Genomic DNA, 12,950 nt, shown 5'->3' with positions numbered 1-12,950 from the left:
AAGAACATATTTCATTTTAATCACTGAAACACAAATATTCACAGTTGTAGGAATAGACTGAAAATTCAAGTCTTTTTTCTAAATGAGGCACATGAAGAGGAATTTAGGCCTCTTTCTCACTTACTTATATTTCTAATGAGTTATTTCAAGCAAATACATTGCCGGTGAGAAAGTCTGTTCAAGTGAAACAGTCAATTTTTTTTTGTTATAAGAGCACATAGGTCCATCCCATACAATTCTGTGCATGTGAAAAGTAATTTTTGCTCAGGGAGATACTGCTCCCATCACACTATTGCTCCACAGATGTTACTGATTTCTGTATTACAGAAATGTGCTATGGTTGTGCCAGCTGCTGGAAATAAACGTCTGCCCCAAACATGCATGGCTTGAATATGTGGGACAGATGATAAACAACAGTAGGCTATGACCCTGATGTTACAGCTTGTGGCCCAGAGAGACTAAGTGAACACACTTGCCAAAGGTGAGAACCGGGATCAACAGCAGGAGCAGGAGCTGACTTATGGAGCTGTTTTAATCTCTTTGAAACAGTCACTGAACGGCGATCCTTCTGTCTGGTTGATTTTTTTGAACAAGCTTTAGTTTTCAAAAGATGGTGAGACATAATCAAAGAACATATTCATTACTGATCTTTGTCCAGGAAGTCCCTACCAACAGCATCCTCTTTTCATCTGCACAATTCCAGTTCCAACGATCCATTTGCATCACGTTGGGGAAGTCCTATTCATGCATCATTTGCAATATGAACCATCTGTTTTACTTCAAAACAGAGATAACAGACAATGGAGTCTCAACACAAGGGATTCATTTCGTAATCTTTGTGCACATTTGTTAAAATAATTTACTTCTGAATTTTAAGCTTTAAAATACAGTCAGACCAAACAGTGGGCTGCAAAGATCACAGTGGTTTAATTAATCCAGTATAAAATGTCAAAGTTGGCTTAACACTTTTGAGAAATCATTTGTTTATATGAATTGCACTGAGAGGAAAAGAATCTCTACAATCAGAAGGAATTATGAATTAAAATGTAGTAAGGTAGATTTACCTTTGATGGCAACATTAGCACACACAAAAAGATATACAGTCACTAGCGTGATACTTACTGAAACTTTTATGGCCCATTCTCAAGATTTCATGTTAGAAGCACCAACAGCTTTCTTTCCAACTTCAGGAGCGTATTTATATATTCACTTTTACTATGGTTAAAACATCTCTGCAGAGAAGTTTCAATTTCACCCTCATTAAAGCCTCATTACGCCATCTTAATAGTAACACATAGCTCTCCTCCACCTCAAAACACTTGCTAAATTTTCACAGCTCCCAAGGCCCCCAATAAGGTGGTAGGAGAAGTACAATTAGAACTGGGGATTTCTTGGCACTTAGGTCTACACTCAACTGTTAAGCCAACTCTCGCTCTCTCCTCTGCCCACTCTTTTTGGTCTATATCAAGCTTTGTAGGTCAGAAATACACATAATGTCAAATCAGTTACCTCTTATCACAGCCTGCCTACTCACTCAACAAGAAAAACATGCAAGAAAAAAAATGAATGAATGTTCCTTGTCAAAGAATAAACCATTGCCAACTCATAAAGTGGGGTAATACGATTCACTTACCCCTTCAGGGTTCACAAGCCATTTTCTTACCCTTTCTGTCAATATATTCCCTATGTTAGTCAGTCAATATAAAATAACCTAAAACTAAGATCTAGTTATTTTCCTTATAAAGCTGCCATATTGCAATTTAGTATCTGGGCAGCAGCTTCTTAAGGCTGAAAAGTGAAGTGAGCTGTCACTCTTCCTAACACCAGTGAAAAGACCCCCACTGATGTTAACGTGAGATCTTCATGAATGTAAGTTCATCCCGGTTAACCTGACACCCAGTATAGCAGGAAGTGGCTACTTCCCTCTTACCTGTGTTTGCTGGTACCAGACTGCAGGCTGAGGGATGGGAAGAACCACCTGGTGTTTTCTGTCTCCATACTGGGACAAGACTCAAGCAGGCAGATATATTCAGTGGTATTACCTCTCAAGGTGTTCTAGCCTTTGAATTATTTGTAACATGTTTCCACATTTTGCAAGGAACTGTTTGGCACCAGGCTCGGTACTCCTCTTGATGTCTAACCTAAACCTTTCTCTTTTCTATTTCCAGCCACGAGTGTGGTTTTCCTGAGGTTAAACTCTACACCAGAATAAACCTTTCTTAGATAAAGAAATGGTCTCCTTGACATTAACTACCCTTACAGAGTAATAAGTATCTCTATTCTAAATTGTCTCTTTTTGAAAAGACTTGACTGAACTAGTCTAATATCAATAAATAGTGTTTTCTAAGCACTAATTTACCTCACAAAATTCTTCCTTAGAAAACCATTTTCCTTACTTCAGACTGCTCTTCTGTTTCCATCTGTACAGAATACCTTCTGCATTTAGCATACATATATTTTAGGATATATCACTCAGAGAGTGACCAGCCCTCAGTCACAGCAGGAGACACATGCATTTCCCTTGATTTATAATTGTTGTTGTTTGTTTACATTGCCTAATATTTTGCTGTCTTTTCTCTCTACAACTACCCTCTGTGCATTATGTCTTCTGGAAATCTAGATTGTGTTTCCCAATTCTCTTTGTCAAGATAATGTGTTCCCTTTGGATAAAGTCTCCTAAAATACCTAACATAAAGTCTTACACGGGCTTGAGTCTCTACTACTGCATCAGTCAACATTTCCTAGCATTTCATTCCAGTTTCAGCTACCTGACCTGACTCTGGCAGTGTGCAAATCTCCTAGTCCCGTCTTCAGCTAATTTGAGGTGCTCTTCCTCAGCCTCACTTTCAAACTTCACTCTAGGCAAATGCTTATTTTAAATCTGTTTCATACTAAATGAAACCATGTCAGCATCTTACATCTTCTGCCATCTCAGCCTAAGCCATGGTTTGTTGACTGCTACATGTTTTATCTAGTTCAGTAGTTTCCTCTGATATTCTTTTCCTTTCTTTTTTTTTCTTTTTGAAAGCCTTGGTGAATTCCAGAGGAGGAAATGCTTCTGTACTCTGTGTTGGATTCTCTATGGCAGCAAAACAAACTGCTGTTCTTTCATGCTTGGTGACACATTATTACCAACTTTCTCTGCTTCATCTCCACAGACCTCCTTGGTTCTCAGATGACCTGTAATCTGTGAAGCAAGAAAAAACAGGCTGCAAGTCCTCTAGAGTGAGCCTTTTCTGAATCCTTTGCAGTTTTTTGCTTGATTAAGCTGTCACTGGTGTACAGATAAAAAGAAGTTTGGTTTAGAAGTTAGAGCACAGAAATGTTCAGTTCATCAGATTTAGCAGGTCTTCACCTGTCTTCTAGATGCAGTTCAAAGTGTTGGTTTGAATCAAAGTGTGTTGATAACTGATCCAACATCCACATTTTTTACTGAACCAAATATTATGTTTTAGTCAAAATTTTATTTATTTATTTATTTATTTCCCCCTAGAGACACAGAAAAGAGACAGAAACTCACATTTTGGCTGTTTTCCTTTTTTTTTTTTTAATAATTATTTTTTTTTTATTCTTCTATCTTTTAGGTGACTCTAAGAAACACTGAGTTTCACAAAGGAAAAACTATTTTTTTGTCACCTAGTTTACAGCAGAAGAGGTGCTCTACCTATTATGTTGCTTTCTTTCAGGTCAACAAAGAAGGACTCACTAAAATATGCCATAAAATGCTTTTGATTATCTCATATGTAAAGTAGCTTTTCTGACTGAGCTAAGTGACTGGGAAGGGGAAGAAAGAAATGGAGAGAGTGAGCAATTCTAGACCAAAGACCTGGAAAAAGTTTACTCTTTTGACTGAAGTTAAATCTGCTTTTTCTAAAGGGCTGCCTTAAGCATATCCATCACAAAGAGCTTAAATCATGTTGTAGCTGATGGGTATTTCTGTACTGTAGTCAGAATAAAGGTAACCCTGATGTCATGAAATGCCAGTAACATTACACCCAACAAAATGTAGATAAGCTAAAAGCAATGTAACATTTTTTTTTAAAATAAGATTGCTCTTTAGCTATCACACGTAGTAGCTACCCAGCACCCCAGGCTAGAAAAGTAGTTGGTGCAAGTGTCCAACCTTTACTACAAATGTATTTGTACATGAAGTATCCAAGCTTCAGGACCCGTGGCTTCCTAACCAAGCTCACTTTCTAGGGCAGAATATTATGGGCTGAGTAATTTTTTTAATCACAGGGAGCAAAAATGGGTGTTTTGACTGGAGAATGGGACAGTCCACCTAGTAGCAGACGGTGAAGAGTGATTCAGACACTTCCAGTTGAGAATGGGAGCTGATACAAAGCACAACAGTAAGAAATGTAAGGGAAAATACATTACATCAATTCAGATCTAGTTAGGCACCACGGACCCAATGTTTTTAAACAGCCTGTGATTCCACTTCCTCCTTTCTGATGCCCAGTCGGCTGTAAGCACGAGATTGTAGGTTAAATAAATACAATTGCAAACGACAGCATTTAGCTCTCTAATTACCTGCTGGTCCCTGTAATTTATTGGCCCTGTAAATCTATTTCCAGGAAGGTGGGAGCAATTCAATTACTCTTCAAACAAAGGCAAACTTGGCAGGCACAGATCTGCAGCTACAGGTGCTGAAAGTTTTCTCAAGCATATTGTATGAGGTGTTTCATTCAGGTAATGCCTTGACTGGGGGTTCTTAGTTGGATTCTTAGCTAGCTCTGCTCCTTATTCACACTCAGAACGTATGCTTCCTTCAGTTTTTAAAAAAACAGCCTTTTAAGCACAGAAGCATACAAGATGCTGCATGTATGTTTCACTTGAGTATTTATGCACATTATTTTTTCTGAGTCTGAGCAGAAGGCAGCAGCCTATAGTTAGTATGACCTGACAAGACATACATAAATTATGCTTTTTTGTTTGTTTGTTTTGTTTTCCATATGACTGTTTGTTTGTTTGTTTGTTTCTATAGTAGGAGACCAGTACATGATTTTAGTAAGCAAAATTAGTGACAGACTCACCCTGCTCTTCACCAGCAAGGGATATACCCCCTAAGACAGGGTAGAATAAATAGGAACACAGCTACGTCCAGGTGATGCAGTGATTGTCTACGGCAAGTCAATCCTCTCTGGGCTGAAATGTGTTTCTTTACAGGAGTGAAAAGCTGAAAATAGAAAGTCTCTGCAGCCCAGCAGGATGGAGGTGATGGCTGTTGTGCAACTCATTTAGTGCCTGGAGCTGCCTTCCAGATCCTCTCTCTCCAGCACAGTGAGGAGTTTACAGGGGAAAAGAAGCTAATTCCCACAGCGGCATGTAGAAGTGTGGAGCAGTGTGTTACACACGTTTAACTGCTTTATATAATACGTTCCCGGGGTGATAATCCTCACACTATGTACGTACATAAATAGGTTTTTGTTTTTAGCACAGACTCCTTCTCAGAAACCCATTTGGAGCCTTCTTTCAAATCATTTTCTTGCCAGCAATTTCTTTTCTTTTGCTATAACGACGAATATCAGTACAAATGCAACACAATCCAAACAGAAAAAACTCTCCAGCATTACAGTTCTGAGTGCCCAGCCTAAGAGACCAGCTACATTAATACCATCACATCCCTGAAAAGGACAGCAGCCAGCAACGCACATAACGTGATAACCACGAACTGCAGACTACCACTCTTCACACCCTCTTTACCGACTATTTATACATCAGTGCCATCTCTCCCAAAGGTGCCTGAAGCAATCTGGCATAGAGGTTAGGAATCCACTGTCTTCATTACAAACCTCCATGTCAGATGTACTCAGCCTGCAAGGCTTGATTTTCTGTTTGCCTGTAGTAAAATGCTTAATCAATTTGAAAAACAGGAGGGTTTCTAAGACCTTCTGTCTGAAGTGTTTACATTACTTGGGACAATACTTCGGAAAAACTTCATGGCCACCTTTCCTAAAACAATCAGCCCCATTTTTCACAAGTTTTAAGTAGTCCTTTCTTCTGTGCCTTTACTATTAATTACTACTTCTGCACCATTCACCGCACACACAGCTACATTTGGCAGGTGACCAGCTGATAACGGTAAAGACTTTTTCCATTATTCATGGAGACAAATAAAGGTTTAATTATGCACACACTATGGACTCCTATGGAAGTGCTCAGGCAAGCACCAGCAATGGGTAATGTGTCTGTGTCTATGATGCTGTGAGAGCCAGACACCCTGATGTTAGGATGCTTGCAGACACCCCCTTCTTGGCTACTTTTGCTTTCAAAGACTTTCCAGGACAGGCAGCAGGATGGGTCAGTGGGGATGGGACAGTGTCACCGGAGCAGCTGTGATGGAGGGCCCATTTCCAGCTTGCTCACGGTGTGGTGGGGTGATGCTGGCTGTGCCCAAACACAGCCCTCTCCTTCCACCCTCCCAGTACCTGGCTCTAACTTGTTGGAGCATATTTCCCAGCATGAGATGTTACACTCTGCCCACGTGCATTCTCATAACAGATAAACTCCAAGTGGTTTTGTTTGTTTGTTTGTTCCTCTTCTAAAATGCTCTCTGATGTTACTGTGAGTCTTAAATTCTGCTGTGGTTCCTGAATTGCACCCTAAATCCAGTGCTTACTGCCATCCTGCCCAAGAGTTAGTCATCCTGTGCAGAAAAGGGGAGGGACTGGGTCTGCACAGCCAAGGGAGCAGGGCAGAAACATTCCTCTTGCTGTTGGATAAGCTTAGCCAAAAGCCTGAGACTTTGCTCTAAAAGCTGCACAGCAAGCTTTAGCTACATGCAGATCAGCCACGAGTCACATTAAATTGAGTATGAAATGAAAACTGACCCCAAGGTGCAGGTGACAGGGTTGGGTGGCTGACCCAGCCTTACTGGGGATCTTTAGCTGTATCCTAATGCCACTGTGATTTCCACATCCTCTGGCTCCTCAATCCCTCCTTTGATGTGGCTCAGTGATCTTTTCAGGTGGTTTATTCCACAGCCTGATCAGCTTTAACGCTGAGAAAAGTTTATACCTGACCTGAATCTCTGCTTCTTTACATAGAGCTGATCAGCCTTCATTTTATCCCTCACAGTTTTGGGTAAGAGAAACAATTTTTCTCTTACTTTTCACATTTCAAATGTTTGTACAGCATTACTATCTTCCTCTGGATTTGGGGTTTTTATTGAAACAATATGAGAGTGGGGGATAGAGAAGGCATACCAAGACAGGAGCAGATAGAGATCTACAGAGTAAGCTATGGGAGAATCTGAGCATGTTGCACTATATTTAGTATGTGTATATCTATGTTGAGCTAAATATGTGTAGGAGGTTGCTTATGTTCATACCCACAAAAATGTACAAACATACACACACACATTAATTCCCATCATAAATATTCTTCATTAATTAGTTACTCATTTAATGCTACAAGAAATTCCACACACACACAAAAAAAACCATTTCTGAATAGTGTATAAAAGCAGCTAAGCTTCAAGCATAGCACAATCTCTATGAGAGAAGCTAGGAAGGATTTTTTCCCTTACATGCCTCTTACTGGCTTTTGTGTGCCTTATTTTCCAAAGCAGCTGGATACTGGTGCAAATGTCTCAGCAGCCTGATCCCATATGGCAGGCTTTATCTTACTACTTTTAATCAAATTTATACATCCTCAAGAACACAACAAATATCTGAATGCACAGTAAAGGAGTCACAGAGCACAGCAGTATGGGCTAGTGCATGAGCAGAAGTCCCTACTCCCCATTTCCCATTTATCACGATTTCTTTACCTCATCTATGTTATTTTGCAGCCTGTAATGCTGGCTGTCTCCAGGCAGCCCATCAGCCTCTCTGCGAGGCACCAGCTACCCAGTGCATCCCACAACATGGGATATGTGACATCAGCTTTGGCTGCTGCTGCCCATGTCCTGACCACACAGAGGAAGACGATGGCAGAGTCCTGGGCTGTGCTCACCCTGCCCCTTTGGGTGGCAGGTCAGAAGTCCTGCACCTCCACTGTGGGCCATCCACTGACATGTGAGACCTCTGAGCACCTTCCCTCCCTCTTGCAGGGCTTGCCACCCAAACCCCCCTCTCACACAATGCCTATCCCTATTCTTAGCTGAGCTCCTCAGGTTTTGCCCTGAAAAAAAGGGACACTATGACACCATTCATTCCCTATGTATGAAGAAAAGCACTGTGGCTTTGTTTCTATGAAGCCTGAAGCACATTTCAAATCTTGAAAACTGTTGCAAAACCAGCAGCCTTCCCTGTGACTTAATTTTCAAAGGCGCTGTGTTAATTCCCAGAAGGTGGTGGAAATGCTGTCTGTGATCAAGAAGGGACAACCCTGTGGAGAACAGGTTGAAATGCCCCTGGTAGGCTGGGTATGCCCTGGTGGGACAGATCCACCATGCTGCTTGCACCAGCTTTGCTCCAGTGCAAATGTACTGGGTAGAGGAGCTGGTATTTTCAGCCTCAATAAGCTTAATTTATATGTGTCTCCATCAGCTAGTTACTGTTTTACTGCTACGATACTAAGAAGTTTTCTTTAACCCTAAAAGGCCAAATGATCAGAGGAGGAATATGGGGGGAAAGTAATGATTTCCAGCAATTCAGAACTGCAGGCTTTGAATCATTTGCCACGTTTGGAGCTGTGGCAGGGTGAGAGATGGCATTTCCAAATCATCAGCTTCTGAAAGGCAAACAGTGCAGCCTGCCTGCTAAAATCTGGTGAGGACTGAATTATGCAGGGAAGAAACGAGGACCATATCATTTGCACAGCATGCCATATATTTTCTCTCTCTCTCCTTTTTCTGTCTCAGCTGCCTTCTCTAGCAAAATACTGAAATATAATCCTTCCTTCTGAGAACACAGTGAATAATTCTTTTCTAGACAAATTCAACCCAGGGAAATACACTGGTTTTAATAGCATTGTAGCTGGTTGAACAAAGTCCAATTAACTTTATGGTCCAATAATCTGAAGTGCACTATTAAATTTTTCATCAAAAGATGCTGGCAGCAAAAGACAGACTTTTTATAGCATTTGCTACATGAGACCATTCCCTTGAAAACATGCTTTTCAGTAACCAGGACACTCCTCTGGCTGGTAGGAGCTTGCACACTGCTAAAACTGCCCTTCATGTTTGCATTTTGGCAAGAAAAAGCTGCTGCCAGAGTGTGGGCCAGCCAGTAATGCAATGTGCAGGGCAGGCAGCCAGTGCTGCCAGCCATCTCTGTCCCCTCTCCCATGGCAAATGTCAAATAGTGGAGAATCAGGAAAGAGAATTGACTGACATGCCTATTCCCATTTGTCTTCTGCGAAGCCTGGTGCCTTGTTTCCTCTCTATTAGTGGTTCATCTGCATGTATTTGCTTTTTCTACCTCCTGTTCCCTCTCCACATCAAGAAGAAACGTGAGTTTTCTGTCCGGAACTGACCGCACCTAATTTATTACCTGCTTTCTTCTTTGGCAATGTATCTGTGTTAGTGCTTTTTAAATGCTGGTTCTCCATCATGTATCTACAGTAATTACTACTTTCCTTTAAATTTTAAATGTATCTATATTAACTCTTTCTTTAAAGAAAAAAATAACTGCTTTTCCTAAGGTTGATAGATTCCTCTACAATTTCATCCTCTCACCTGCATTTTATTGTTGTTGTTGTTTGTTCTTGGCAGGATTGAAGGAAGAGTTTGGCCACATAATGAATAGTTTCAGTATTACTGAGAGCTGCTGAGAAACAAACAAGTTTATATTTGATATGATTCCATATTAACAGAGGCTGACCTTATCTGAGGGCAGCCTTAAAAGGGAAGTCTGTTCAGTCCAAGGCTTGAGAGTAAACAGACAAGTGGTCCTTATGTAAGTAGTAATAAGTGTTTACGACATTGTTCAGATATCTTCATTGTTCTTAGCTGTACTTTTGCAATACTTTTGTTTGTTTAATTTCCTTTCTCTACTGTAATCCTAATGCAGTCATAATGGATTTGATTAAATGTTGTTGCTCTTTCTTGGCTTATTACAAACTGCTGGCAAACAATCCCAAGCTCAAACATGCTCCTGCAAAATCGGCTGCTTAATAGCACCAAATAACAAACATGTTCTTGGTGAAGAATTTGTGAACTGAACAAAGGGATGCATCTCCTCAGTGTGCTAAATTAACATACTGCCTGCAGTTAGCAGCACAACGGATAGATTAAGAAAAAGAGAAGTAATAGAAAGGATCACTTAAGTTTACATAAAATACTTTTTCTGTAAAGCTTGCATCACAAAAGTAGCAGAAATGCTGTGGAGCAGTATATTGGATACATGAAAATTTGCTTGGGATGACCTGCAGCTTGTAAGCTCTTCAGGCCACAGACAGTTTCTCTCTGCAGTGTTCCTGATTGCCACAGCAATAAGAGAAGAAAATAGTAATTACTGTCTGCTGGGGTTTGTTCATAATAATAAATAGATGTTGAATGTTTCCTCAAGTGAACAAAACCATCATATCTCACTTTCAAAATTCTTTGATTTGAACTAATCACTCATGGATTCATTTTATGTGTATGTGTGATTTCAGCTTGCATCCCCATAGAGGATGTCTTGCAAGCACAGGCTGAGGTTTATTTGGTGAAACATCAGCGTGTACTCCTAGTGCTGAACTGGGCCTTCAGAGAGCAAGCTATGGCTGCCCAGTCACAGTAGGGTGACTCTGTGTTGATTAAATTGAGGAGTATTACTGCTAAAACCACTTCCCAAGTCTGCTCTCATTCATACTGAGTCTGAGCAATGATCTGAACTAAGTGTCTGTGCCCCCTTGGAACAGAGAGAGTGCTGCTGAAGGGACTAGGATTGTATACCTATAAGGTACAAAGAGGGATTTCTTCACCTCTACCTGCCTGAACCAATCAATGCAAAGTCACTCCTGAGAAGACCTCAGCACATCAATTTTGCAGGCATTAACGTGTTTTCCAAGCAAAACCCTGCATCCGTTTCAATTTTCCCCAAATACTAGCCTTGACATGAGTTGTTTTGTGGTGGGTGTAAGTAGCACAACTTGTGAATATTAAAAAGTCATCTCACAACAGGCAGAACTATGTGAGGCACCACTGGTCATCAGCATGACAGACATGTAGAAGGTCAAAAGATCCAGAAGGTCACTTGCTATTTAAATTACTTTTGGAATAGAGGTCAGGCATACAGTTATTCTGAAAAGAAAATTGTCCAGACCCCAGGGTCTGAGCACACCAGTCATTCCTGTGTAATGCCAGCACAAATATCAATTTGTCTCTATAAACCTAGAAAATCTTCAACATGTAGAAATGGCAAATGTACAATGAGCCTCTTTATTCTGCAGCATTTGCAATACCTGATGCCTTTGTCACTACCACCTGGTATTTTCTTTACAAGGCTATTTTAAATAGAAATTTACACAAGCTGTGTTTACCTGCTCATGTAGGAGATCTGGCCACATGGTACCAGGCAATGCCTGCTCTGCAAAATGCTGCAATAAGCTCCAGTTTTCTCCCAAGCGAAGTTCAGCCTTGGTTTTGACCAAGCTATGCCATTTGGGATACAAGTTCTTTGTGGACAGAGGAGCTGAAAACATTTGACAACTTTGCTTAACTAGGCTCCTGGTAGAGCAAGCATTGGAAAGGAAACCAAAGAACCTTTTTTTGCTTACAAAGATGCTGAAGGCCTTCTCAATAGATGTCTTACCTTTGGAGGTGTGCTATCCAGTCCTCTGCATGCATGCACAGTCTTGTTCTTTACATGATCAAAGGTAGACATGGACTAGCTGGATTACCCACTTGGCTGACCTGTGTCTAGGTGAGATCAGAGGAGATTATGGTCCTTCAGCCTACAGGAGGTACAATTCTACTTGACGACGGGCAATGGAAAAATTGAAATTTGTTTCTGTGAGATTGATACTGCTTCATTGTGTTTTTCTACAATTACAATCAAGAAGTTGTATATGGAGTTCTATGAATTTACAGCAATACCTATAAAAATGCAGCACTGCAAAACCCAAGAGCTTCCATTTCAGAAAATTTTGCGTAAATCTTGCCTATTCTATTATTTTCTGTAGCTCTCCTCTGATTAAAAGTACAGCTTTACAGACTAAAACATATAGAATTGAAGGAAGCCAGCATATGCTATTTCAGTGAGTATATTATCTAAAGTGGGCCTTCCATCTGTTTCAGAACTAATTATTACATCATCTTTATGTAGCTCGATTTACAATGAGTGAATTAAATGCTTATGTGAGTGCTTCATACAATGTGAAACACAGCTGTGACATTTTTAGAGGCAGAACAGGGCAAAATGTTCTAGACATACTGAATTTCATTTTTCTTCTGTTTACAAAAATATTCCTTTGTAGCAAATATTTTTCACACTCCCTTAGTAATACACAATTGTATTTTGAAGAACCACAGAGCATCCATTTGGACTGCAATAAAATACTGAGTATTTTTATCTGTCAAAGAAAAGATTTTGAGTTTAGTGATCAAAACAACTATCCCTATTAAAAAAACATTCAGATAGTACTTCCTAACCTAGCTGTTGCCAAACAAAGATAGATTAAGATTAATCGCAGTAATTAAACAGAGGGACAGGGTACAGCATTAGTAGGAGCAATGTATCACATTCTTTGTATCCAGATACTTTATTCAACAGGAAAACAGAAAATCACATGAGCTCTAGTCTAGGCTATGTACATTTTCTATTAGCTGATACTCAGTTACAATGAATGTGCATATATAACTTACATGCACATCTTTCTTTAAGAAAACACTTTAGCTGGTGAAAGCAAGCCAGATTTAGAACATATTTCTTGATTAGATTATAGCCCTTTAAAATAGTTTCATGTGAGCATTTTTTTAACTTGCATTTTTTGTTTTGGTGTTCAAAATTTGATTGATAAATTTTAGTGAAAAGAGGTAGAATACAGATTAGGGTCTAGCCAAGTCTCTTGTTGGAAAA

General features: G+C 40.0%; 1 protein-coding gene across 1 annotated transcript in view; it reads right to left on the bottom strand.

Annotated features, from left to right (window-relative positions):
- Positions 1–12,335, bottom strand: part of LOC310895097 (uncharacterized protein) — a 48,452-nt gene extending 36,117 nt beyond the window's left edge. The window contains exon 1 of the mRNA XM_083825922.1: positions 11,685–12,335. Within this exon, the coding sequence (XP_083682048.1) occupies positions 11,685–11,756 (72 nt within the window). The 5' untranslated portion in view covers positions 11,757–12,335. The remainder of the gene's footprint in view (positions 1–11,684) is intronic.
- Between the last annotated feature and the right edge of the window lie 615 nt (positions 12,336–12,950).

This window comes from Anser anser (genome assembly GCF_964211835.1).
Source record: "Anser anser genome assembly, chromosome: 2".
NCBI classification, from domain to species: domain Eukaryota; kingdom Metazoa; phylum Chordata; class Aves; order Anseriformes; family Anatidae; genus Anser; species Anser anser.
Note: the sequence above shows the minus strand (reverse complement) of the source record. Positions and strands in the feature narration are given on the sequence as shown.